The sequence below is a fragment of the Bos javanicus genome, chromosome 3, assembly GCF_032452875.1.
Source record: "Bos javanicus breed banteng chromosome 3, ARS-OSU_banteng_1.0, whole genome shotgun sequence".
Lineage (NCBI taxonomy): Eukaryota > Metazoa > Chordata > Mammalia > Artiodactyla > Bovidae > Bos > Bos javanicus.
Genome location: NC_083870.1, coordinates 1,877,064 through 1,904,547, shown reverse-complemented (window position 1 = coordinate 1,904,547; position 27,484 = coordinate 1,877,064). Strand labels below are relative to the sequence as shown.

Sequence of the window (27,484 nt, the reverse complement as noted above, 5' to 3'; positions counted from 1 at the left end):
AAGATTATAACATTCACTTAAAATTTAAAGAATATTAATGAACAGCAGTGCACCTGCCGGTCAGCTGAAAAAATAGCACTTTGCTGTTATCACTGAAGGCCCCTATATTTCTCTCTGATTTCATCCCCCCCTTAAGAGAACCACTGTTCTGAATTTTGTGTTTATTTCCTTTGTTTTATGAATAGTTTTATGATAAGTACATATTTAAATAATGTATTTTATTTTGCTTGTTTGAACTTCTCAGTCGTGTCTAACTCTTTGCAACTCCATGTACTGCCCCACCAAGCTCCTCTGTTCATGGAATTCTTCAGGCAAGAATACTAGAATGGGGACTTCCCGTGTGGTACAGTGAATAAGACTCTGTGCTCCCAATGCACGGGGCCTGGGTCAGTCCCTGGTCAGGGAACTAGACCCCACATGCCGAAACTAAGATCTGGGGCAGCCAAATAAATACATGTTTTATTAAAAAAAAAAAAAAAGAATGCTGTAATGGGTAGCCATTCCCTTCTCCAGGGCATCTTCCCAACCCAGGGACTGAACCCAGGTCTCCTTCATTGCAGGCAGATTCTTTACTCTGAGCCATCAGGGAAGCCCCACATATTCTGTATATTTCTGTGTATTTTTTAAATGACGTCTTTCCCACTATTTCTCTGTTGGATTGTTTGTCATCTTTATTGGTGTATGGAAGTTTATAGTATATCTGTTTTTATTATTTTAGTCATGTGCAGATACCTGTTTTCATTTTTCTCTTATGGGTATTTTAATTTAGAGCAGTTTTTATTTTTAATGTAGTAAATATATCAGTTTGTCCCCTGATAGTTTGTGGGTACTTGGGGTCTTATTTAAGAATTCCCTTTTACTTTTTTTGTAGTAAACTTTAAAGAATTTATTTTCACTTGACCTATTTATATTTCTCAGAATGAGAATATATACATTATTTACCAATAAGTGCTTAATGCTTTAAACTTATAATTACCTTACTTGCAGAAATTTGGAAATCATTCCAGTTAACTGGAAAAAAATACAAACATTTTTTGTTCTTATAATTCAAAGTATATTTAAAATAAAATTTCTACAGCAGCCAAAACCTTTAACCAAAATGGCCACATACTAATTATCTTGATTATTAACACAGAAAAAGAAATATTTGGCTCTTAAGACTGGCTAGCATTTAGTACAGTTTTACTTTCTGGGCATACAAAGCTGTCTTTATTTCATCTGTTCAAACACAGACAATTGCTCCAACTTTAAAGTTTAAATGAATTTTCAACATTTAATATTGGTGATGCTTGCTAAGATTTAATAACTTCCAGCAATGAGAATCATAAAATGACCACAATTAAAATTATCCTAAAGGACTTAACTACTACACAGAGTAATCTGCTATTCAATAGTGTTTTTGAATTACATGGTATTTTTTCACAAACATAACACCGCATTAAATATCTTGTAAACCAATTTGTAGTTACAATAAGGATTGGGAGGTTAAGTTCCAAAGATAATTATGTAATTAGTTTCACATAACATTGCAAGACAGTGCAAATTTCAGGCAAAGTCAGCATTAGGAATGCAGTCTGTTGATCACTACAGTCCATGGAGTCGCTCATACTCTAAGGAGATGCTGCTGCTACTGCTGCTAAGTCACTTCAGTCGTTTCTGACTCTGTGCGACCCCAGAGACGGCAGCCCACCAGGCTCCCCGTCCCTGGGATTCTCCAGGCAAGAACACTGGAGTGGGTTGCCATTTCCTTCTCCAATGCATGAAAGTGAAAAGTGAAAGTGAAGTCGCTCAGTCGTGTCCAACTCTTAGTGACCCCATGGACTGCAGCCTACCAGGCTCCTCCGTCCATGGGATTTTCCAGGCAAAAGTACTGGAGTGGGGTGCCATCACCTTCTCCAACTCTAAGGGGATGCTCATCTATAATGGGCACCATCTTAATTCAGTCATGGTATTAATACTACGCTTCCAAAATCCAAGTAGATAAACAGTGAAATGGACTCCTGCTTTACAAATCATCTATTAAATATGCCTATAAAACTAAAAAAATTTTTTCCGAAAGGTCAAATGAGTTACACTTATTTTATCCTTAAACCCAGGTAAAGAATTCCCTTGTCCTTGAAGGCCATGAAGATATTTTATAGTTCCAAGATCTTATTCCAGTTGGAATTGACTTGGGTATGATGTGAGGTAGAGATTCCGTTTCTTTTCCCTGTGGGTAATCCACTGTCTCATTTATCGAATGATCAGTGTGTCCCCATGAGCAGTGCCACCTGTGTCAAGCCATACTTCTGCTTATGCATGAGTCTTTTGGATATCTTCTGTCCTATTAATCTGCTTGTTTTTTAGTGCCCATATATTGTTAAAACAATATTTTCATAATATTTTTACTTTGTTTTTTTTTGGAATATTATGGCTGTTCTTGTTTCTTTGCTCTTCCACATACAATTTATCGTGCTTCACAGAAAGGCTATTGAGATTCAGAATCTCCTGATTTAGAATCACAGGATTCTAATCTTAGGATTTGGGGGCTTTTTAGGGGAGTGTTTGTGCATTTTTATTTTAATTTTTATACATTTTTTAAAGATTACTTTCCACTTTTGGTTATTACAAAATGTGGGTTATATTCTCCATGTTGTACAATACATGCTTGAGTCTATATATTATGCCTCATCCTTAGTACCTCCCATTCCCCCACCCCTGTCTTGCACCTCTGCCCACTGGAAGCCACTGGTTTGTTCTCTATATTTATAGTCTTCTTTTATATTCACTAATTTGTTGTCATTTTTAGATCCACATACAGTACTGATCTTGGGTCTGATTTATTTCACTTGGCGTAGTGTCCTCCAAGTCCATCCGTTACAGCAAATAGCAATGTTTTATTCTTTCTTAATGACTGGGTAGTAGTCCTATGTATGTATATATCACAGCTTCTTTTTAAATTTTTATTTTATATTTGAATATAGTTGATTTGGGCTTCCCAGCTGGCGCGAGTGGTATAAAAAACTCAGGTGCCAGTGCAGGAGAGGTAAGAGACATGGGTTTGATCCCTAGGTTGAGAAGATCTCCTAGAGGAGGCCACAGCAACCCTCTCCAGGATTCCTACCTGATGAATCCCATGGACAGGGGAGCCTGATCGGCTGCAGTCCATGGGGTTGCCAAGAGTTGGACAGGACTAAAGCAACTTAGCACACACAGCACACTCATGATTTACAACATTGTGGTAGTTTCAGGTGAACACAAACTGATTGTTGTACACACATGTATATCTGTTGTCCAGATTCTTTTCCCATACAGGTTATTATAGAGTATTGAGTAGGGTTCCCTATCCTTGTTGATGATCAATTTTATATATAGTAGTTCAGTTCAGTAGCTCAGTCGTGTCCGACTCTTTGCAACCCCATGAACCGCAGCACTCCAGGGCTCCCTGTCCATCACCAACTCCTGGAGTTCACTCAGACTCATGTCCATCGAGTCGGTGATGCCATCCAGCCATCTCATCCTCTGTCGTCCCCTTCTCCTCCTGCCCCCAATCTCTCCCAGCATCAGGGTCTTTTCCAATGAGTCAGCTCTTCGCATGAGGTGGCCAAAGTATTGGAATTTCAGCTTCAACATCAGTCCTTCCAATGAACACCCAGGACTGATATTCTTTAGGATAGACTGGTTGGATCTCCTTGCAGTCCAAGGGATTCTCAAGAGTTTTCTCCAACACCACAGTTCAAAAGCATCAATTCTTCAGTGCTCAGCTTTGTTTATGGTCCAACTCTCACATCCATACATGACCACTGGAAAAACCATAGCCTTGACTAGATGGACCTTTGTTGGCAAAGTAGTGTCTTATGTATATGTTAATCCCAAACTCCTAATTTATCCCTCCTCTCTTTACCTTTCCCCTTTGGTAGCCATAAGTATGTTTTCTAAATCTGTGAATATGCTTCTATTTTGTAAATAAGTTCATTTGTATCATTTTTCTTTTTTTAGATTCCACATATAGCAATGCCATATATATCTTTGTCTGGCTTACTTCACTTGGTGTGATAATCTCTCTAGGTTATAGAGATTGTCTATGGGTCTATCCATATTGGCTGCAAATGGCATTTTTGGGGGGAGGCCCCTCTCCCCACCGCACACAATGTGGTATTTCAGTTCCCTAACCTGGGATTAAACCTGTGCCTCTGCAGTGGAAGTGCAGAGTCTTAACCACTGGATGCTGGGTAAATCCCTCCAAATGGCATTATCTTATTCTTTTTTTTTTTTCCATTGTATATATGTACCACATCTTTATCCATTCATCTGTTGATGGACATTTAGGTTGCTTCCATTTCTTGGCTATTGGAAATAGTACTGCAGTGAACATTGAAGTGCATGTATGTTTTCAAAGTATGGTTTTCTCTGGATATATGCCTAAGAGTAGGATTCTTAGATCATATGGCAACTCTCTTTTTAGTTTTTTTAAGAAACCTCCAGACTTCTTTCATAGTGGTTGTACCAATTTACATTCTTACCAACAGTGTAGGAGGTTCCTTTTTCTCCATACCCTCTCCAGCATTTACTGTTTGTAGACATTTTGATGATGGTGATGATTTTGATTTGCATTATAATTTTTATTTGAATTATAATCAAAATTATAGTGTAAATTCATTTTATAATTGTAATGCAAATTTATAGTAATTTATATTGTAAATTATAACAATTTATAATATAATTTGCAATAAATTATAATGGAAATTTTATAATTTGTAATGCAGTTTTTATAAGATTTATAAAAATATAAAATTTATTTTAAAATTTATATAATGCAAATTTTGAAAATAAAAATTATTGAGATAATTTTTATTTGCATTATAATTTTGATTTGCATTTTGATAATTATCAAAGTTGAGCATCTTTTTTGTGCGTTTTGATCATCTGTACATCTTTGGGAAAATGTTTATTAAGATCTTCCACCCATTTTTTTTTTTTTTTTTTTTAATTCAGCAACATGAGCTGTTTGTAGATTGAGGGAATGTCTTGTGGGTTGCATCATTTGAAAATATTTTTTCTAATTCTGTGGGTTGTCTTGTGTTTTTGTTTATGGTTTGCTTTGCTGTGCAAAAGCTTTTAAATATTTGTTTATTTTTATTTATGTATTTGTTGAGCCAGGTCTTAGTTGTAGTCCAGGGGATCTTCAAACTTTGTTGCAGCATATGGGATCTAGCTCCCTGATGAGAGGTCAAACCAGGGCTTCCTGCATTGGGAACTTAGAGTCTTAGCAACTAGACCACTAGGGAAGGCCTGTGTAAAAGCTTTTAGTTAGGTCCTATTTGTTCATTATTGTTTTTATTGTTATTAGGATGTGGATCCAAAAAGATATTGCCATGATTTATGTCAGAGAGTGTTCTGTTTTCCGCTTAAGAGTTTTACAGTATCTGGTCTTACATTTAGGTTTTTAATCATTTGGACCTTATTTTTGTGTACATTTTTAAAGAATGTTTTAATATTATATCGTTCTGTCACATGTGTCTGGCCATTTTTCCCAGCACCGCTTAGTGAAGAGACTGTCCTTTATCCACTGTATATTCTTGCCTTCTTTGCTGTAGATTATTGACCATAGGTGAGTGGGTTTATTTCTGGGCTTTTTATCCTATTCCATTGTTCTGTGTTTTTGTATGAGTACCATACTGTTTTGATGACCTTAGCTTTATAGTATAATCTAAAGTCAGGGAGCCTGATTCCTCCAGCTCTGTTCATCTTAAGATTGCTTTGGCTATTTTGGAGTCTTTTGTGTCTGCCTACAAATTTTAAGGTTGTTTTTGTTTTCTAGTCCTCTAAAACAGTGACATTGGTAATTTGATAGGGATTGCATTGAGTCAGTACACTACCTTGGGTAGTATAATCATTTTGACAATATTGATTCTTCAGATCTGAGAACATGGATTATCTATCTGTGTCATCTTTAGTTTCTTTCCTCTGCACCTTCTAGTTTTCAGAGTACAGGTCTTTTGCCTCCTTCAGTTCAGCTGAGTTGCTCAGTTCTGTCTGACTCTTTGTGACCCCATGAATTGCAGCACGCCAGGCCTCCCTGTCCATCACAAACTCCCAGAGTTCACACAAACTCAGGTCCATTGAGTCAGTGATGCCATCCAGCCATCTCATCCTCTGTTGTCCCCTTCTCCTCCTGCCCCCAATCCCTCCCAGCATCAGAGTCTTTTCCAGTGAGTCAACTCTTTGCATGAGGTAGCCAAAGTACTGGAGTTTCAGCTTTAGCATCATTCCTTCCAAAGAACACCCAGGACTGATATCCTTTAGAATGGACTGGTTGGATCTCCTTGCAGTCCAAGGGACTCTCAAGAATCTCCTCCAGCACCACAGTTCAAAAGCATCAATTCTTCAGCGCTCAGCTTTCTTCACAGTCCAACTCTCACATCCATACATGACCACTGGAAAAACCATAGCCTTGACTAGATGGACCTTTGTTGGCAAAGTAATGTCTCTGCTTTTGAATATGCTATCTAGGTTGGTCATAACTTTTCTTCCAAGGAGTAAGCATCTTTTAATTTCACGTCTGCAATCACAATCTGCAGTGATTTTGGAGCCCAAAAAAACAAAGTCTGACACTGTTTCCACTGTTTCCCCATCTATTTCCCATGAAGTAATGGGACCAGATGCCATGATCTTCGTTTTCTGACTGTTGGGTTTTAAGCCAACTTCTTCACTCTCTTCTTTCACCTTCATCAAGAGGCTTTTTAGTTCCTCTTCACTTTCTGCCATAAGGGTGGTGTCATCTGCATATCTGAGGTTATTGATATTTCTCCCGGCAATCTTGATTCCAACTTGTGCTTCTTTCAGCCCAGTGTTTCTCATGATGTACTCTGCATATAAGTTAAATGAGCAGGGTGACAGTATACAGCCTTGACGTACTCCTTTTCCTATTTGGAACCAGTCTGTTATTCCATGTCCAGTTCTAATTGTTTGCCTCCTTAGGTTAAGTTTATTCCTAGATATTTTACTCTTTTTGATGTGATGGCAAATGAGATGGTTTCCTTATTTTTTCTTTCTGTTCTTTTTTTCTTAGTGTGTAAGTATGCAACAGATTTCTGTGTATTAATTTAGTCTCCTAAAATTTTACTGAATTAATGAACTGTAGTAAGTTTTCTGGTAACATCTTTAGGATTTTCTATGTATAGTATGTCATTTGCAAACAGTGATGGTTATGCTACTACTTTTCCAATTTGGATTCGTTTTGTTTTCTTCTTTGATTGCCCTGGCTAGGACTCCCAAACTATGTTCAATAAAAGTGGTGAGAGTAGACATCCTTGTTTTGTTCCTGGTCTTAGAGGGAATGTTTTAGCTTTTCACCATTGAATATGGTGTTGAATTTGTCACATATGGCCTTTATTATGTTGAGGTATATTCCATCTGTGCCCACTTTTTTATGGATTTTCTTTAATTTGTAAATGGGGTGCATCACACTGACTTGGAGATACTTAAAAATACTTGTATCTTTGGGATAAGTCCATTTGATCATGTTGTATGATCCTTTTAATATACTGTTGGATTTAGTTTGCTAGTATTTACTGAGGTTTTTGCATCTTTGTTCATTGATAGTGGCCTCTAATATTTTTGTGTGTCTTCTTTGCCTGATTTTGGCCTCAGAATGAGTTTGGAAGTGTTCCTTCCTGTGCCATTTTTCAGAATAGTTTCAGATGGATAGATGCTAACTCTGCTCTAAGTGTTTAATGGAACTCGCCTGTGATGCCATCTGGTCCTGGACTTAACTTTGTTGGGAGTGTTTTAATTAGTTTCAATCTCAGTACTTATGATTGTTCTGTTTGTATTTTATGTTTCTTCCTGGTTTGGAAGGTTGTACTTTTCTAATAAGCTTCCCAGGTGGCTCAGTGCAGGAGTCATGGGTTCCATTCCTGGGGTGGGAAGACCCCCTGGAGGAGGAAATGGCAACCCACTCCAGTATTCTTGCCTGGAAAATCCCATGGACAGAGGAGCCTGGTGGGCTACAGTCTATAAGGTCTCCAAAAATCGAGCACAACTGAGCAACTGAGCACAGATACGCACACACTTTTCTAATAATTTGTCTGTTTCTTCTAGATTGTCCATTTTATTGGTGTGTAGTTTCTCATAGTAGCTTCCTTTGATCCTTTGTATTTCTGTGGTATCCATTATAATTTCTTCTTATTTCACTTCTAGTTTTAAGTTCAGCCCTCTCCCTTTTTTCCTTGATGAGTCTAGCTACAGGTTTATCAATTTTGTTTATCTTCTCAAAGAACCAGCTTTTGGTTTCATTGACCTTGTCTATTGTTTATTTTGTCTCTATTTAATTTATTGTTTTGTCTCCATTTCATTTATTTCTGCTCTTTCTTTCCTTCTGCTAATTTTAAGTTTTTGTTTTTTCCTCTGGTTGCTCTAGGTGTAATGTTAGATTTTTTTGTTTGACAGATTTTTCTTGTTTCCTGAGATAAGATTGTATTGCTTATAAACTTCCCTCTTAGAACTGCTTTTGATGCATCCCATAAATTTGGATCATCGTGCTTTTGTTTGCATTTATCTCTAAGTATTTTTTTATTTCCTCTTTCTTCCCCATGATCCATTAGTTATGTAGCAGCATATTGTTTATCCTCTGAGGTTTTTTTTTCTTGATTTTTTAAAAAATCTTCTAGTGTTGTGGTTGGAAAAGATTGATGTAATTGCAGTTTTACCCAAGCTTGCTTTGTAGCCTAGCCTGTGATCACTCCTGGAGAATGTTTCATGTGCACTTGAGAAGGATTTGTATTCTGCTGCTTTCAGATGGAATGTTCTTATAAGTATCAGTTAAGTCTGTCTAATGTGTATTTAAGACCTGCGTTTCTTACTGATTTCAATTTGGATGATCTGTCTGTTGATATAAATGTAATGTTGAAGTCCCCACTCTTGTGTTACTGTTGACTTCTCCTTTCATGGCTGGTGCGTGTGTCTTGTTCAGTTGCTCAGTTGTGTCTGACTCTTGTGACCCTATGGATTGTAGCCTGCCAGGCTCCTCTGTCCATGGGATTTGTTTCAGCAAGAATCCTGGAATTGGTTTCCATTTCCTTCTCCAGGCCCAGAGGCCCATTTCTTCCTCTTCCCAACACAGAGATCAAACCTGAATCTCTATGACTGTTAGCATTTGCATTATATTATTATTGCTCCTATGTTGATTGCATGTAAAATTGTTAATTCCTCTTTTTGGATTGATCTCTTGATCATTATACAGTAGAAGTGACAAATAGATTCAAGGGATTAGATTTGATAGACAGAGTGCCTGAAGAACTATGGACAGAGGTTCGTAACATTGTACAGGAGGCAGGGATCAAGACCATTCCCAAGGAAAAGAAATGCAAAATGGTTGTCTGAGGAAGCCTTACAAATAGCTGTTAATACAAGAAAAGTGAAAGGCAAAGGAAAAAAGCAAAGATATACCCATTTGGATGCAGAGTTCCAAAGAATAGCAAGGAGAGATAAGAAAGCCTTCCTCAGTGATCAGTGCAAAGAAATAGAGGAAAACAATAGAATGGGAAACATTGGAGATGTCTTCAAGAAAATTAGAGATACCAAGGGAACATTTCATGCAACAATGGGCTTGATAAAGGACAGAAATTGTATGGACCTAACAGAAGCAGAAGATATTAAGAAGAGGTGGCAAGAATACACAGAAGAACTATACAAAAAAATCTTCATGACCCAGATAATCATGATGGTGTGATCACTCACCCAGAGCCAGACATCCTGGAATATGAAGTCAAGTGGGCCTTAGAAAGCATTACTATGAACAATACTAGTGGAGGTGATGGAATTCCCGTTGAGCTATTTCAAATCCTGAAAGATGATGCTGTGAAAGTGCTGCACTCAATATGCCAGCAAATTTGGAAAACTCAGCAGTGGCCACAGGACTGGAAAAGGTCAGTTTTTATTCTAATCCCCAAAAAAGGCAATGCCAAAGAATGCTCAAAGTACCACACATTTGCACTCATCTCACATGCTAGTAAAGTAATGCTCAGAATTCTCTGAGCCAGGCTTCAGCAATACATGAACCGTGAATTTCCAGGTATTCAAGCTGGATTTAGAAATGGCTGAAGAAGCAGAGATCAAATTGCCAACATCCACTGGATCATTGAAGAAGCTAGAGAGTTCCAGAAAAACATCTGCTTTCTTGACTATGCCAAAGCCTTGGACAGTGTGAACCACAACAAACTCTGGAAAATTTTTAAAGAGAAGGGAATACCAGACCACCTGACCTGCCTCTTCAGAAATCTGTATGCAGATCAGGAAGCTACAGTTTAGAACCGGACATGGAGCAGCAGACTGGTTCCAAATTGGGAAAGGAGTACTTCAAGGCTGTATATTGTCACCCTGTTTATTTAACTTATATGCAGAGTACATCATGAGAAACGCTGGGCTAGATGAAGTACAAGCTTCAATCAAGATTGCCGGATCAATAACCTCAGATATGCAGATGACATCACCCTTATGGCAGAAAGTGAAGAGGAACTAAAGAACCGCTTGATGAAAGTGAAAGAGGAGAGTGAAAAAGTTGGCTTAAAGCTCAACATTCAGAAAACGAAGATCATGGCATCTGGTCCCATCACTTCATGGGAAATAGATGGGGAAACAGTGTCAGACTGTTTTTGGGGGCTCCAAAATCACTACAAATGGTGACTGCAGCCATGAAATTTAAAGACACTTCCTCCTTGGAAGAGAATTTATGATCAACCTAGACAGCATATTCAAAAACAGAGACATTACTTTGCCAACAAAGGTCCGTCTAGTCAAAGCTACGGTTTTTCCAGTAATCATGTATTGATGTGAGAGTTGGACTATAAAGAAAGCTGAGCACCAAAGAATTGATGCTTTTGAGCTGTGGTGTTGAAGAAGACTCTTGAGAGTCCCTTGGACTGCAAGGAGATCCAACCAGTCCATTCTAAAGGATATCAGTCCTGGGTGTTCTTTGGAAGGAATGATGCTAAAGCTGAAACTCCAGTACTTTGGCCACCTCATGTGAAGAGTTGACTCACTGGAAAAGACTCTGATGCTGGGAGGGATTGGGGGCAGGAGGAGAAGGGGACAACAGAGGATGAGATGGCTGGATGGCATCACTGACTCAATGGATCTGCGTTTGTGTGAACTCTGGGAGTTTGTGATGGACAGGGAGGTCTGCTGTGCTGCAGTCCGTGGTGGTCACGAAGAATCAGACATGACTGAGCAACTGAACTGAACTTGATCATTAGGTAGTATCCTTCTTTGTATCTTGTATGTCTTTATTTTGAAGTTCATTTTTTCTGATACGAGGATTATTCCCTTGTTGATTTTCTTTTGCATGGAATGTCGTTTTCCATCTCCTCGCTTTCAGTCTGTATGTATCCCTAGATCTGAAGTGGTTCTCTTGTAAACAGCATATATGTGGTCTTATTTTTGGACGTTCAACCACTGTATGTCTTTTGGTTGGAGCACTTGATCTGTTTACATAGAAGTCTATATATCCAAGATTAAGTTGCTGGTCTCTTAATTTCAAATGTGTTTCCATTATCCTGCATTTGTACTCTACTCATTCTGTGTGAGTGATTTCCTGTTTTTACTGTGTGTACTAGTGAGCTTTCCTATTTGTAATTTTGTTTCTAGTTGCAGCCTTTTCATTTCCATTTAGAGAAGTTCCTGTACTATTTGTTATGAAACTGGCTTGGTAGTGCTGAATTCTCACAACTTTTGCTTGTCTATAAAGCTTTTGATTTCTGCATCAAATATGAATGAGAGCCTTGCTGAGTAGAGTATTTTTGGTTGTCATTTTTCCCTTCATCATTTTATATATGTCCAACCATTTTCTTCTGGCCTGTAGAGTTTTTCCTGAAGAATCAGCTGATAACCTTACAGGGATTCTCTTAATGTTATTTGTTGCTTTTCACTTGTTGCTTTTAATATTTTACTTTTGTCTTTTATTTTTATCAATTTGGTTAACATGTGTCTTGGCACATTCCTCCTTGGGTTTCTGCTGTACATGACTCTGCCTCCTCAACTTGGGTGACTTTTCCATAATAGGGAAGTTTTCAGATATTATATCTTCAAATATTTTGTCAGGCCCTTTCTCTACATCTTCTTTCAGGACCCCTATAACATGAATTCTCGTGCATTTAATATTGTCTCAGAGTTCTCTTAAACTGTCCTCATTTCTTTTTATTCTTTTTTCTTTTGTTTTCTTTATTCTGTTCCACAGCTGTGAGTTCCACCATTCTGTCTTCCAGCTCACTTATCCATTCTTCTGCCTCATTGATTTTGCTATTGATTCCTTCTAGTGTATTTTTCATTTACTGCATTTACCACTCTGTTTGTTCTTTATATCATCTGGCTCTTCGTTGAACATTTCTTGTATCTTCGTGGTCTGTGCCTCCATTCTTTTTCCAAGATTTTGGATCCTCTTTACTGTCATTACACTCAATTCTTTTTCAGGTAGATTGTCTATCTCAACTTAGTGTTTTTTTGTTGTTGTTCCTTCATCTGGAACCTATTCCTCTGTCATCCCACTTTGTCTCACTTTCTGTCTTTGTAGTCCCATTGGCTACAAGGTTGTAATTCATTTTTCTTCTGGTGTCTGCCCCCTGGTGGTTGGAGCTGGGTCCTGTTCCTCTGGCGGGCAGGGCAGTGGCAAAGATTGTGTTTAGAGGCAGCTTTGAGCTCAGGAAGATCACCTGGAGAAGGAAATGGCAACCCACTCCAGTACTCTTGCCTGGAGAATCCCATGGAAGGGAGGAGCCTGGTAGGCTACAATCCATAGGGTCACAAAGAGTCGGACACTGAGCGACTTCACTGAGCTCAGGAAAACTTTAAGCAGCTTGTCTTTTGAGTAGGGATATGTTCCCACTCTGTTTATTTTTTGGCTTGAGGCATCTCAGCACTGGAACCTTCAGGCTGTTGGGTGGGGCTAGGACCTGGCATTAAAATGGTATCCTTCAGGACAGCTCACAGCAGTGTGCATGCCCCAGAACCTTTTCCACCAGTGCTCTTGTCCCCACAGTGAACCACAGCAGCCCCCGCTTTGCAAGAAGATCCTCTAGGACCAGCAGGTGAGTCTAGCCCAGACTCCTATGAAGCTGCTGCTTTTCCCCCTGGGTCCTGGTACACATGAGATCTTGTGTGTGCTCTCCAAGACCGGGGTTTCTGCTTCCCTCCAGCCCACTGGAGCTCTTGTAGCAAGCCTTGCTAGCCTTCAAAGCCAAATGGCTCTGGTGGCTCCTCCTCCCAATAGCAGGCCCCCGGACTAAGGAGCCTGACACAAGGCTCAGAACTGTCATGCCTGTGGGAGAACTTCTGAGATATTTTCCAGTTTGTGCTTCACCCAACTGGCAGGTGTGAGATTTGATTATTTTGCAAATGTGCCCCCACCATCTTGTTGTGATGTTCTTTTTTTGTTTTTGGAGGTAGAATATTTTTTGGAGAGGTTCCAGTCTTCTTTATTGCTAGTTTTTCAGCAGTTAGTTGTGATTTTTAGTGTTTCCTGCTGCTGCTAAGTCACTTCAGTCGTGTCCAACTCTGTGCGACCCCATAGACGGCAGCCCACCAGGATCCCCCATCCCTGGGACTCTCCAGGCAAGAGTACTGGAGTGGGGTGCCATTGCCTTCTCCAATGCATGAAAGTGAAAAGGGAAAGTGAAGTCGCTCAGTCGTGTCTGACTCTTAGCGAGAGGAGGTGAACTCAGGTCCTTTTACTTTGCCTTCTTGTCCTCTGTGCAGAGAAACTAATCTCAGTATTTTGAATATATTTGAATCTTTGAATCATTTTGAAAAGAACTGACAGCTTCATGATATTCTTTATGTTTACACATTTTTGACCAGAGACATATTAATGCCACTGGCATTGGTTTCTGCAAAAATTCCCCAGTTAGAAATGTTTTAATATAGAGCTACTCTTATTTTTTAAATGTGTAGTTCTTTATAATAAAGTCTTAGTTTTCTCTATAGTCTTTATCTTATTAGTTATAGCTTATCATTTTTCTTGTTAATTATATGTAATAGATCTCAATTATATTTTTTTCTCAGAAATAAAATTGATTTTATTTAAAAATTATTCTCTTTAGTATTTTTTTAATTGAATCAAAATTATATTTTCTAATTGTTTATTTTTTGTTTTGGTTTTATCCCACCTTTGCTAAACTGAGGTTTTTAGAAAGTTCCTTATATTTGTGAAATGACTTCTTCTAGTCTGTATCTTTTATTTAAAACGTTTAAAACCTGTTTGTCCTAGTGTGTTGGCTGTGAACTCTAGTTTCTAATCTTTCACCAGTGAGTGTTCTGTTTGCTATCGTTTTTCTCTCTCTTTTTTAGTTTTGGTATATACTGTTTATCAGGATAAAGAAGTTCCCTTTTGTTCCCACTTTCACTAGAGATATCAGTTGCATATTTTAATGAATACTTTTTCTGTATATCAGATGATTTGTGTCTTTTGTTTATATGGTGATTTACTAATCTTAAAAACTAACCTTACATTCCACGAACAAATCCAACATTTTCACTATATAACTCTTAAATAAATTGCTGGATTCACTTTGCTAATATGGGTTGATCAAAAAGTTCCTTTGGTTTTTAAAAAGTAAAAATAAAGGACACGTTTTTCATTTTTACCAAGAGCTTTATTAAACAGTGATTCACCATTTTTTTCCACTAACTTCTACCATTTTTCAGCAACTTCATAATTCCATCTTCCTTTTAGAACAAAGAATTATTCCAGGTGCCTTTTACACCAGAGAATTGAAATTTTTTTTCTTTAAAAGAAGTTTGTAAAGATCAAAATAAATGGAAATTTGAAGGTGCAGTGGCTAGTGACTATGGTGAATAAATCAGAACTTCCCAGCCAAGCTTTAACAGCTTTTGCCTGGTCATCAAAGAAACATGCAGACTTGTGTTATCCTTATGGAAGATTCTATGTTTTCTTTTGGCTAATTCTGGATGCTTTTCATTGAGTGCTGCTTTCTGTTGGTCTAATTGGGAGTAGTAATTATTGGAATGAATCGTTTGGTTTTCCAGAAGAAGCTCATCCCTTCCAGTCCCATCATGTACACACCATCACCTTCTTTGGATGAAGATCGGCCTTTGGTGTGGTTGGTGGTGATTCATTTTGCTTTCCCCATGATATCTTCCACTTACATTATTATACTGTATCTGCTTTTTATCACCCATCACAATTTATTCAGAAAACGAAATGTTTTTGTTATGTTTTAAGTAGAGAATTGCATTCAGAAATATGATCAAGAAGGTTGTGTTTTTTTTCCTCATGTGCAGCCCAAACATATTTAATAAAAGCAGTTACCATAGTGTTTTGATTTTCAGTGGTTGAGTTGGATATTTTGAGTATGTCACTTATCTCCCATGTGGAATAAAGTTCATTGTTCTCAATATCTCAGTTTGATTGCTGTCACCTTCAACTGGTCTGCCCAACCATGAAGCATCGTCCAGCAAGAAATCTCTACCATGAAACTGTGCAAACCACTTTTGGCACATCTGATCAGTCACAAGACCTTTCCTATATACATCACAAATTTTTCTTTGTGCTTCAGTTGTGTTTTTACCTTGAAATAATAAAGCATATTATTCTGAAAATGTGGCTTTTTTTCCCTTCCGTCTTCAGTATTAAAATGGCTTCACAAAAATTCAGCAGTTTTGGTAAACTCTTTAAAATGCACACTGATATGACAACTGTTATAATACAGTGGAACAAAACTGTTTTGAATGAAGTTAAAGACACCTAAAGCACTACTAGAGCCATTTTACAGAAAAACCAAACTTTTTGGACAAGCCAATAGTTTGTTTTAGGATTTGTGCATTCATGTTAAACCTGAGGTTAATCTTTATTTTCTCATCAAGGCTGTTTTGCCATTCTAAAATGGTTTGGGGAATGTATTTTCAGGTTTTGAGTCTACATTTGTTCTTTTTTATGGTTCTGTTTAAGTTATCAGTAATTTTATTTCCTTGAACATAATAAGCCTTGTTTTTTTAAAGTTTTATGTTGGTTAACTATTATGGCGATCTTCTTTTTTGGATATATTTTTGCAGTCTGTTTATCTTGATGTTCAGTCACATATTCAGCTCTCTTAACAGGTCTTGTCATTTTTGAGTGCTGAACAGTAGATATGACTTGGCACACATGCAAAGAAATCATCAGTAAAGTTTATAATGGGCTTCACAGCATAAACAGTGGAGGCCAGAAGACAATTGAGTATTTTTTATAAATTTTTATATATACACAAGTAATTCTGGAGTAATATATTAAATTCTTACTAGCTCTAGGTCTGTAGAAATCTCAGTTTCTCAGTCTCTGTATCTCTTCTACCCAACTGCCAGATTCAGCTCTGTAGGATTTCTTCATTTTAAGATTTTGGACTTAAAATTCCTCTCTTCATTTGTGTCTCTGCAGTGCCTTCAAGCAGGTGTTTGATGTGTTCTATCATTTCCTTAGTCTGTCATTACCAGAACTTGAACTCTTCCTGTATTATTTTTTTAATTGGCTGCACAGCGCTGCTTGAAGGATTGAACCCAGGGCCCCAGCAGTGAAAATGCCAAGTCCCCATCACTAGACCACCAGAGAGTTCCTAGCATTCTTTTTCTTAATAGTTTCCAATTTTATGTTGAAATTTGTAATTTGATCTCATCAAATAATAAGCATGATTATTTAAAATCTATGTCCAGAAACTTCCGCTTCTGGACTCGATTTTGTCTTTCAACTTTGTCTTGGTTCTCTCTTTCGTGTGTGTTTACCTGGTTTATTCATATAGATTATCTGGGGAAAAAAAATGGTTTAAGGTAACTTGAGGTTGATATTTCTCTTCTAGAAAGGATTTATGATTGCTTTTTCTAGACACCAGGGGTCTCACAAACCAGGCCCCCAAAGCTGTCTGAAACTTCTTAGCCAGTAAACTTTCTATTAAGGAATTAGCAAATGACTCCAGGGTAAAAACTGCCTCCAGAGTTAGGCTGACCTCTCTGACTTCTTTGCATTTTGATCACCTCTCTTTGCATTTTGATCACCTCTCTTTGCATTTGATCACCTCTGTGGCTTATTTTGCTTTTGACCTAATAATTCCTTGCTACTGTAGCTGTTTTTGATATCCTAAATTTTTGTGGGAAGTTTGTATTACTTCGTCTGTATTTTACTGGAAGTGGAAATACCATTTTACAACCTTCTAAAAACCAGTCATTACTGGTTTACAAGGTCTCCAGTCTTTTTAATAAAACAGATTCGTGAAGAGCAGCTTAGAAATGGTGAAAACACTGCTGCTTTCACTTAACAAGCCTGGGCTTGAGTCCTGACTCCACTGTTCACCAGCTGTTAACTTACTGTTAACTTCTGTGATTCTCAGTTCCCTCTTCTTTAATATGTATATTACCTATTTTTTTTATTTTATTTTTAAACTTTACATAATTGTATTAGTTTTGCCAAATATCAAAATGAATCCGCCACAGGTATATACTACCTATTTTATAATATTATGGGATAAAATTTGTAAAGTACCTGACCATAACCAGGCTTTGTACAAGTACTTAAATACAAGTTACCCATTACTCCTTCCTATACCCACCCTTCTATACCTAATCCATAATATCTGTCTTGGTCAAATTTTAACTCCTACCTACCTTTTTATTTCCTTCAGGTGATTCTAGTCACAAGATTCCTATTTCACACTTTGAATCTGGGCATGACCAAGCAACTGTGTTAGAAAATCTTTATAGATTCATTCATCCAAACCCAGGGAATTGGCCACCTATCTACTGCAAGGTAATTTCAACATAAGAATTTCTTTTAAGTCATCTACTTAGAAAATAGAAGATCCATGAAAGATACCCAAAGAAAGAACTTTCGCCTGTGTCTTAACTGTGTGTTAAAATATGTTCATTTTTAGTTGCTTTGAATGTAATTAGGTATGTATAATGCCTTTTCTTCTACATTTGTGTAATATTGGACGGATTTTGAAGACTGCAGTAACTGAATATATTTCACCTTTGGTAGATTTCATGTTTATAGTTCCTCCTTCTGAAATATCTTCAATATCTTTTTACCCTGAAGGATGGGTTTCTAGTTTGTACACCTATCACTTCCAGGCAAGAGTACCATTTATTCAGAACTATTTTTGTAGTAATTCCTTGATCTTCTTTTTGTAATTTTATTCTTTGTTTTGTGTAAATTCTTTCAGGCTTGGTGTAGTAGAATTGGGTTTTAACCTTACTGTTTTATTAATAAAACAGTAAAAATCAAACATTTCTCACCATGAACGTAAATCACCTTATCTTTTTCTGAACATTGGTTTCGTTTGCCTACCCTAAGTCTCACTTGCTGTTCATAAAGTATATTAACAATGCCTTATGAACGTAACTGGTTATTATTAGCAGTATTTTCTAGTATATGTTGCCCTTTTTTTTTTTTTTTTAACCATTCTCATTTAGTTATCGTGGACTCTTCAGCCTTTCCCTTCCCCTTCCCCATCCTCCCTCCCACAGTTTGAAAGGGCCTTATTAATTGAAAGTAATAGAAAATCCAAGTAAAATTTTTTCCCTTCTCTAGTCTGATGATAGAGCCAGAGTCAACTGGTGTTTGAAGCATATGGCAAAGTCATCAGGTAAGTTAAACTGGGTCACTGCTCAAATGCATTTTAGTATGTGTGTTTCCATTTTCATTTACATGTTCTGTCTACCTGAATTCACTAATTTTATGTTTGTTTTTATTTACCAATGGAAGAAATCAGACAAGATCTAGAACTTCTCACTGTAGAGGATCTTGTAGTAGGGATCTACCAGCAAAAATTTCTGAAGGAGCCTTCCAAGACCTGGGTTCGGAGCCTCCTAGAGGTGGCCATGTGGGATTATTCCAGCAACACAAGGTACTTATGTGATTTTGTGATAATCGTACTGACTTTTTTCTGAACTGAGAAATACAGTAGGATTAGTTTGTGCCATTTAAAGCATGACTTTCCTATGAAACTTTGGAATCATTGTATTTCCTTGAATATAAGGTTTCACTGATTATAAGATACATTGTTAATTTGTTTATCACTAAAAGCAAAAGCAAAATAATAAATAAAATGACAGTATTTTATCATTTAGAGTGTCTGTATTGATGAAAGTATATAGTATCCATTTAAATAAAGACTCTATTACATAGAATTCTTATAAGAAATATAAAAATGAAATGGAAAGTGTTTTTTATTTTGATATTTCAGGCTTACAGAAAATTTGAAAGACTCTAGTACAAGGAACGGAGAAGGCAATGGCACCCCACTCCAGTACTTTTGCCTGGAAAATCCCATGAATGGAGGAGCCTGGTGGGCCCCAGTCGATGGGGTCCCTAAGAGTCAGGCACGACTGAGCGACTTCACTTTCACTTTTCACTTTCAGGCATTGGAGAAGGAAATAGCAACCCACTCCAGTGTTCTTGCCTGGAGGATCCCAGGGACCAGGGAGCCTGGTGGGCTGCCGTCTATGGGGTCACACAGAATCAGACACGACTGAAGTTACTTAGCAGCAGTACAAGGAAATTGTATATACCATTCTCAGATTCTAATTGTTAATATTTTAATATGTTTATAAAAATAAACAGTTTCTTTTTCTCAACCACTTAAGAGTGAGTTGCTGCCCCATGCCTTTTCACCCTGAATATCAGAAATGTTCGTAAGAACAGGAACATGTGTATTGCCACAATACAGTTATCAAAACAGTATATTACCATTGCTACAATCAGTTCAGTTCAGTTGCTCAGTAGTGTCGACTGTTTGCGACCCCATGAATCACAAAACGCCAGGCCTCCCTGTCCATCACCGACTCCCGGAGTTCACTCAAACTCACATCCATCGAGTCAGTGATGCCATCCAGCCATCTCATCCTCTGTCGTCCCCTTCTCCTCCTGCCCCCAATCCCTCCCAGCATCAGGGTCTTTTCCAGTGAGTCAGCTCTTCACATGAGGTAGCCAAAGTACTGGAGTTACAGCTTCAGCATCAGTCCTTCCAGTGAACACCCAGGACTGATCTCCTTTAGGATGGACTGGTTGCATCTCCTTGCAGTCCAAGGGACTCTCAAGAGTCTTCTCCCCTACCACAGTTCAAAAGCATCAACTCTTCGGCGCTCAGCTGTCTTCACAGTCCAACTCTCACATCCATACATGACCACTGGAAAAACCATAGCCTTGACTAGATGGACCTTTGTTGGCAAAGTAGTGTCTCTGCTTTCGAATATGCTATCTAGGTTGGTCATAACTTTCCTTCCAAGGAGTAAGCGTCTTTTAATTTCATGGTTGCAGTCACCATCTGCAGTGATTTTGGAGCCCCCCAAAAAAATAAAATCTGACACTGTTTCCACTGTTTCCCCATCTATTTCCCATAAACTGATGGGACCAGATGCCATGATCTTCATTTTCTGAATGTTGAGCTTTAAGCCAACTTTTTAACTTTCCTCTTTTACTTTCATCAAGGGGTTCTTCAGTTCCTCTTCACTTTCTGCCATAAGGGTGGTGTCATCTGCATATCTGAGGTTATTGATATTTCTCCCGGCAATCTTGATTCCAGCTTGTGCTTCTTCCAGCCCAGTGTTTCTCATGATGTACTCTGCATAGAAGTTAAATAAACAGGGTGACAATATACAGCCTTGACATACTCCTGTTCCTATTTGGAACCAGTCTGTTGTTCCATGTCCAGTTCTAACTGTTGCTTCCTGACCTGCATATAGGTTTCTCAAGAGGCAGATCAGGTGGTCTGGTATTCCAATCTCTTTCAGAATTTTCCACAGTTTATTGTGATCCACACAGTCAAAGGCTTTGGCACAGTCAATAAAGCAGAAATAGATGTTTTTCTGCAACTCTCTTGCTTTTTCCATGATCCAGCAGATGTTGGCAATTTGATATCTGGTTCCTCTGCCTTCTCTAAATCCAGCTTGAACATCTGGAAGTTCATGGTTCACGTATTGCTGAAGCCTGGCTTGGAGAATTTTGAGCATTATTTTCCTAGCGTGTGAGATGAGTGCAATTGTGCGGTAGTATGAGCATTCTTTGGCATTGCCTTTCTTTGGGATTGGAATGAAAACTGACCTTTTCCAGTCCTGTGGTGACTGCTGAGTTTTCCAAATATGCTGGCATATTGAGTGCAGCACTTTCACAGCATCATCTTTCAGAATTTGAAATAGCTCACCTGGAATTCCATCACCTCCACTAGCTTTGTTCGTAGTGATGCTTTCCAAGGCCCTGTTGACTTCACATTCCAGGATGTCTGGTTCTAGGTGAGTAATGACACCATCATGATTATCTGGGTCATGAAGCTCTTTTTTGTAGAGTTCTTCTGTGTTTTCTTGCCACCTCTTCTTAATATCACTGCTTCTCTTGGGTCCATACCATTTCTGTCCTTTATGGAGCCTATCTTTGCATGAAATGTTCCCTTGGTATCTCTAATTTTTTGGAAGAGATTTCTAGTCTTTCCCATTCTATTGTTTTCCTCTATTTCTTTGCATTGATCGCTGAGGAAGGCTTTCTTATCTCTCCTTGTTATTCTTTGGAACTCTGCATTCAGATGCTTATATCTTTCCTTTTCTCCTCTACTTTTCACTTCTCTTCTTTTCACCGCTATTTGTAAAGCCTCCTCAGACAGCCATTTTGCTTTTTTGCATTTCTTTTCCATGAGGATGGTCTTGATCCCTGTCTCCTGTACAGTGTCATGAACCGCCATCCATAGTTCATCAGGCACTCTGTCTATCAGGTCTAGTCCCTTAAATCTATTTCTTACTTCCACTGTATAATCATAAGGGATTTGATTTAGGTCATACCTGAATGGTCTAGTGGTTTTCCCTACTTTCTTCAATTTCAGTCTGAATTTGGCAATAAGGAGTTCATGATCTGAGCCACAGTCAGCTCCCAGTCTTGTTTTTGTTGACTGTATAGAGCTTCTCCATTTTTGGCTGCAAAGAATATTATCAGTCTGATTTCAGTGTGACCATCTGGTGATGTCCATGTGTAGAGTCTTCTCTTGTGTTGTTGGAAGATGGTGTTTGCTATGACCAGCAAACTCTATTAGCAAAACTCTGTTAGCCTTTGTCCTGCTTCATTCCATACTCCAAGGCCAAATTTGCCTGTTACCCCAGGTGTTTCTTGACTTCCTACTTTTGCATTCCAGTCCCCTATAATGAAAAGGACATCTTTTTTGGGTGTTAGTTCTAAAATCTCTTGTAGGTCTTCATAGAACCATTCAACTTCAGCTTCTTCAGCGTTACTGGTTGGGGCATAGGCTTGGATTACCGTGATTGAATGATTTTGATTTGGAATGATTTGGATTGAATGATTTTCCTTGGAAACGAACAGAGATCATTCTGTCATTTTTGAGATTTCATCCAAGTACTGCATTTCGAACTCTTGTTGACCATGATGGCTACTCCATTTCTTCTAGAGGATTCTTGCCCACAGTAGTAGATATAATGGTCATCTGAGTTAAATTCACCCATTTCAGTCCATTTTAGTTCGCTGATTCCAGGAATGTTGACTTTCAGTCTTGCCATCTCCTATTTGACCACTCCAATTTGCCTTGTGTTGGAGAAGACTCTTGAGAGTCCCTTGGACTGCAAGGAGATCCAACCAGTCCATTCAAAAGGAGATCAGCCCAGGGTATTCTTTGGAAGGAATGATGCTAAAGCTGAAACTCCAATACTTTGGCCACCTCATACAAAGAGCTGACTCATTGGAAAAGACTCTGATGCTGGGAGGGATTGGGCACCAGAGGAGAAGGGGACGACAGAGGATGAGATGGCTGGATGGCATCACAGACTTGATAGACGTGAGTTTGAGTGAGCTCCAGGAGTTGGTGATGGACGGGGAGGCCTGGCGTGCCGCGATTCATAGGGTCATAAAGAGTCGGACACGACTGAGTGACTGAAGTAACTGAACTGAATTTGCCTTGATTCATGGACCTAACATCTGATCTGAACATTCCAAGTTCCTATGCAATATTGCTCTTTACAGCACCAGACCTTGCTTCTGTCACCAGTCACATCCACAACTGGGTATTGTTTTTGCTTTGGTTCCATCCATTCTTCCTGGAGTGATTTCTCCACTGATCTCCAGTAGCATATTGGGCATCTACCGACCCGGGGAGTTCCCCTTTCAGTATCCTATCATTTTGCCTTTTCATACTGTTCATGGGGTTCTCAAGGCAAGAATACTGAAGTGGTTTGCCATTCCCTTCTCCAGCGAACCACATTCTGTCAGACCTCTCCGCTATGACCCATCCGTTTTGGGTGGACCTACACGGCATGGCTTAGTTTCATTGCGTTAGACGTGGCTGTGGTCCGTGTGATCAATACTACTGTCTAATCTAAAGGCTATATTCATGTTTTGCTAGTTCTAATAAGGTCTTCTTTGGCAAAAAATAAACACCTAGGGTCCAACCCAGGATGACATGTTACATTTAGTTATTATGTCTCTTTAGGATCCTTTTAACCTGGAATTATTCATTAATCTTAGACTTTGGTGGTCTTGACCTTTTTGAAGAGTGCAGGCCAATTACTTTGTAAAATTTTTCTCAGTATGAGTTTGCTTATATTTCCTCATGGTTAGATTGGGGTTGTGTGTGTGTGTAATTTATTTATTTTTAATTGAAGGATAATTGCTTTATAGTATTGTGTTGGTTTCTGCCAAACATCAACATGAATCAACTATATATATATACCCTCTCTCTATATATATATATATATCCCCCCTCTCTCTTGAACCTCCCTCCCACCTCTCTCCCCGTCCTTCTGGTCTAGGTTGTTACAGAGCCTCAGATTGAGTTCCCTGAGTCATACAGCAAATTCCCATTGGCATCTGTTTTATATACTGTGATGTATATTTCCATGTCACTCTCTCCATATATCCACTCTCACCTTCCTCCCCTTCTTCCATGTCCATAAGTCTGTTCTCTACGTCTGTGTCTTATTGCTTCCCTGCAAATAATTTCACCAGTATGAGGTTGTATATTTTTAGCAAGAGTACTTCAAAAGTGATGTCTCTTAGATGTGTCAGATCTGTAGGCATCTGATTTTAATCTCATTACTGATAACTTTGATCACTTGCTTGAGATAATGTCAGCCAAATTTTTCCATTGAAAAGTTACTCTTTTTCACTGTACAATTAATATTCTGTTTGGAGAGTCTTTGAAATTTGGTAGATTATCTATTCTTTAATCTTTAATATGCTAGCTTATCATCTGCTAGTCAGTTATGACTATATTTGTGAAATGGTGGTGCTCTAATTTGGTTGTTGTCTCGGCATTTACTAGCATTCTACTGTAAGAAGCTTTTCCTTTTTGCTGACTTTTTTTTTTCTTTTATGACTATGGACTTATATATTCCTAGTATCTTATTCAGTGAGCTGTAATGTCTTATTAACTTATTTTTTGCTCAGATTGGTTTCTTTATAGCCAGTGGTTTCTTTGTTGTTTGTTTGGAGTTTGGGTTTTGTTGTTGTCAAATTTTACAATGCTGCCTCATTCTTTAAGTGTTTCTTTGCTTTTCCAGCTCCAAATATTCCAGGTTCATCTTTTACTTTCCCTTCTCTAGCTTTAAATTAGCCATTTATCCAAGGAACCCTGATTCTGTTTAATGGAGGAGAGTATTTAGGAGATAGAATCTGGGTGCTAGGTGTTCATTCCTACTAGAGCATCTTTGGTTCTAGTTCTCCTTAGTGGAGAGAGCTAGGAAATGTGTTGTGTACTACCCTTAATACACATTTTTACGTGGCTAGACTCACCTGCCCACTCCTTCCTCCCTTTCCTCCTCCCTCTCTGTCTTCATCTCATCATGAGTTCATACATAAACCTGCAATTGCCATTTAAAACCATAGAGTTCTCTAGTTTTCCATTTTTGTATTGCTTTTCTGTGTGGAAAAACCTGATGCTCAACAATTTTGTTGGTTCAGTCCTAGAATGTATTAGGTTGTTGTAAAATTAAGTGATACCACCATTTTAAAAAGACATATTAACAGTTTAGAATCTTTTTTTCAGTTTTGTTTGTTAGTCAGAATTTAGTCAAAAAGTTATTGGTGAGGGACTGGTGGTCCAGTGGTTAACAGCTCATGCTCCACTACAAGGGGCACAGGGTTTGATTTCTGGTCAGGAAGCTAAGATCCCTCATGCTGCAGGATATGGCCAAAAAAAAAAAAAAAAATTACTGGAATTTGTTCTTTCTTTTCTCCTTCACTGTGGTTAAATTATTCATTTGAAATAGTTTATTTGCTTGATTTATTCCAGTTTGTTTTTGCCCATATTTGTTGGTTTTATTACATTTTGAATATGTAGTATATTAGCACAGTTCAAACAAAACAGTTCAGTCTAGTTCTATAAAATTTCTTTTAAGTGTTAGTCACTCAGTCATGTCTGACTCTTTGTGACCCTGGGGACTGCAGCCCACCAGGCTCCTCTGTCTTTGGGATTCTTCAGGCAAGAATACTGGAGTGGGTAGCCATTCCCTTCTCCAGGGGATCTTCCTGACCTAGGAATCAAACCTGGGTCTCCTGCATTGCAGGCAGATTCTTTACATTCTGAGCCACCAGGGAAGTTCTGTAAAGTTCCTTGGATTGCATTAAATTTATAAACTAACTTGAGAACTGAAATCTTTACATATGAATTCTATCCAAGGACAGATGTCTTTTCACTGTTCAGATCTGTGTTTGGGTCTTTCAAGTTTGTTTTAAAATTTTTCTCACATAGAATGTGCGTATCTGAGACTGGTGAGTTTTTGTGGGGTGATAACTTTTGGGGGCTCCAAAATCACTGCAGATGGTGACTGCAGCCATGAAATTAAAAGACGCTTACTCCTTGGAAGAAAAGTTATGACCAACCTAGATAGCATATTGAAAAGCAGAGACATTTGCCAACAAAGGTCCGTCTAGTCAAGGCTGTGGTTTTTCCAGTGGTCATGTATGGATGTGAGAGTTGGACTGTGAAGAAAGCTGAGTGCCGAAGAACTGATGCTTTTGAACTGTGGTGTTGGAGAAGACTCTTGAGAGTCCCTTGGACTGCAAGGAGATTCAACCAGTCCATTCTGAAGGAGATCAACCCTGGGATTTCTTTGGAAGGAATGATGTTAAAGCTGAAACTCCAGTACTTTGGCCACCTCATGCGAAGAGTTGACTCATTGGAAAAGACTCTGATGCTGGGAGGGATTGGGGGCAGGAGGAGAAGGGGACGACAGAGGATGAGATGGCTGGATGGCATCACTGACTCGATGGACGTGAGTCTGGGTGAACTCCAGGAGTTGGTGATGGACAGGGAGGCCTGGCGTGCTGCGATTCATGGGGTCGCAAAGAGTCGGACACGACTGAGCGACTGAACTGAACTTTGTTTGTTCTATGAAAGTTGAGTTGATTAGACTTTCTAACTTTAATTGCATCAATTTTGGTAATCTGTACTTCCCTAGGAAATTACTCATTTCATGTAGGTTTCCAGACTTATTTAAGTCTGCAAACTAAGTCTCTTATAATTTAAAATTCCTTGTTTCATTGGTTTCTTATATATTTGTGCTTCTGCTTTCCCCTCCTAAATCACACCTCGTGCATTGTCTTTTTTTTTTAAACAGCAGGATTTCAATTTATTAGATCTAATTTTTTGTCCCTCATTCATTTCTGTTTTTGTATTCTTGGTACTTTGTGATTCTTTGTTTAGATTTGTGGGCTCAGTGTTAACCTTTTTGAATTTTTAATTGATAAGTGTTTTTAGTAGAGTGAATTTTCTCAGACATGGCTTTCAGTGCATCCCGTAAGTTGTTGACATAGCATTTTGTCATTTTTTTTTTTTTAATTCTGTAGTTCCAGCTCTCTTTAACCCAAGAGTTAATTTGAGGCTTTTAAATGTCCAGATGGAAAGAAAGCCTTTCTGATTTTTTGTTAGTAAACTTTAATGTCTTTGAATTCTGTTCAAAGTATTGTTTATAACATTTCTACCTTACGAAAGTTACCAGTGTTTTGCAAATTAAATAATCAATTTTTGGACTGTTTTATGGATATATGAGAACAATATGTATTTGTCAGGGTGCAACTTTTGACAAGTACCCGTAAGCTCTACATTATTATGTCATTTAAGCTGTGTTAGCTCTTTGTTTTTTCTCTGCTTGATCTGTTTTATATTGAAAATGGGGTGGTCTCATTACTGTTTATGCCTGTGTCTTAGGACATCTCCTATAGTTACAAGTGGTTGCTGTGTTATTTGATGCCTTTACAGAACAAGTTTGCTGAATCTTGATCTAGTAGATTGATCAAGGGCTCTTGGAAATGACAGTAACTGTGTTCTTGCGTGCTTAAAACTTTTTCCATTGGTTTGCATTTTATTTCCTTGAGTTTTTTAAAAATACAGCTGTACTGTTATTGCTTTATGTTGTTATTTAGAAGTTTGGTCATTAAATTCTCTTGATTTTTTTTTTTTTTAATCTTTTTTGCCTGGAGACCTTAAGACTGATTTTTTTTCATCTTTAAACTCTAATAGTTTTTTAAGAAATGTAT

The 27,484-nt window shown here is 38.1% G+C and overlaps 1 protein-coding gene across 1 annotated transcript in view; it reads left to right on the top strand.

Moving 5' to 3' along the window:
• MAEL (maelstrom spermatogenic transposon silencer) overlaps window positions 1–27,484 on the top strand; it is a 56,524-nt gene that overhangs the window by 7,252 nt on the left and 21,788 nt on the right. The window contains exons 6-8 of the mRNA XM_061399511.1: window positions 17,640–17,764; window positions 18,548–18,602; window positions 18,722–18,863. Of these exons, the coding sequence (XP_061255495.1) occupies window positions 17,640–17,764; window positions 18,548–18,602; window positions 18,722–18,863 (322 nt within the window). The remainder of the gene's footprint in view (window positions 1–17,639; window positions 17,765–18,547; window positions 18,603–18,721; window positions 18,864–27,484) is intronic.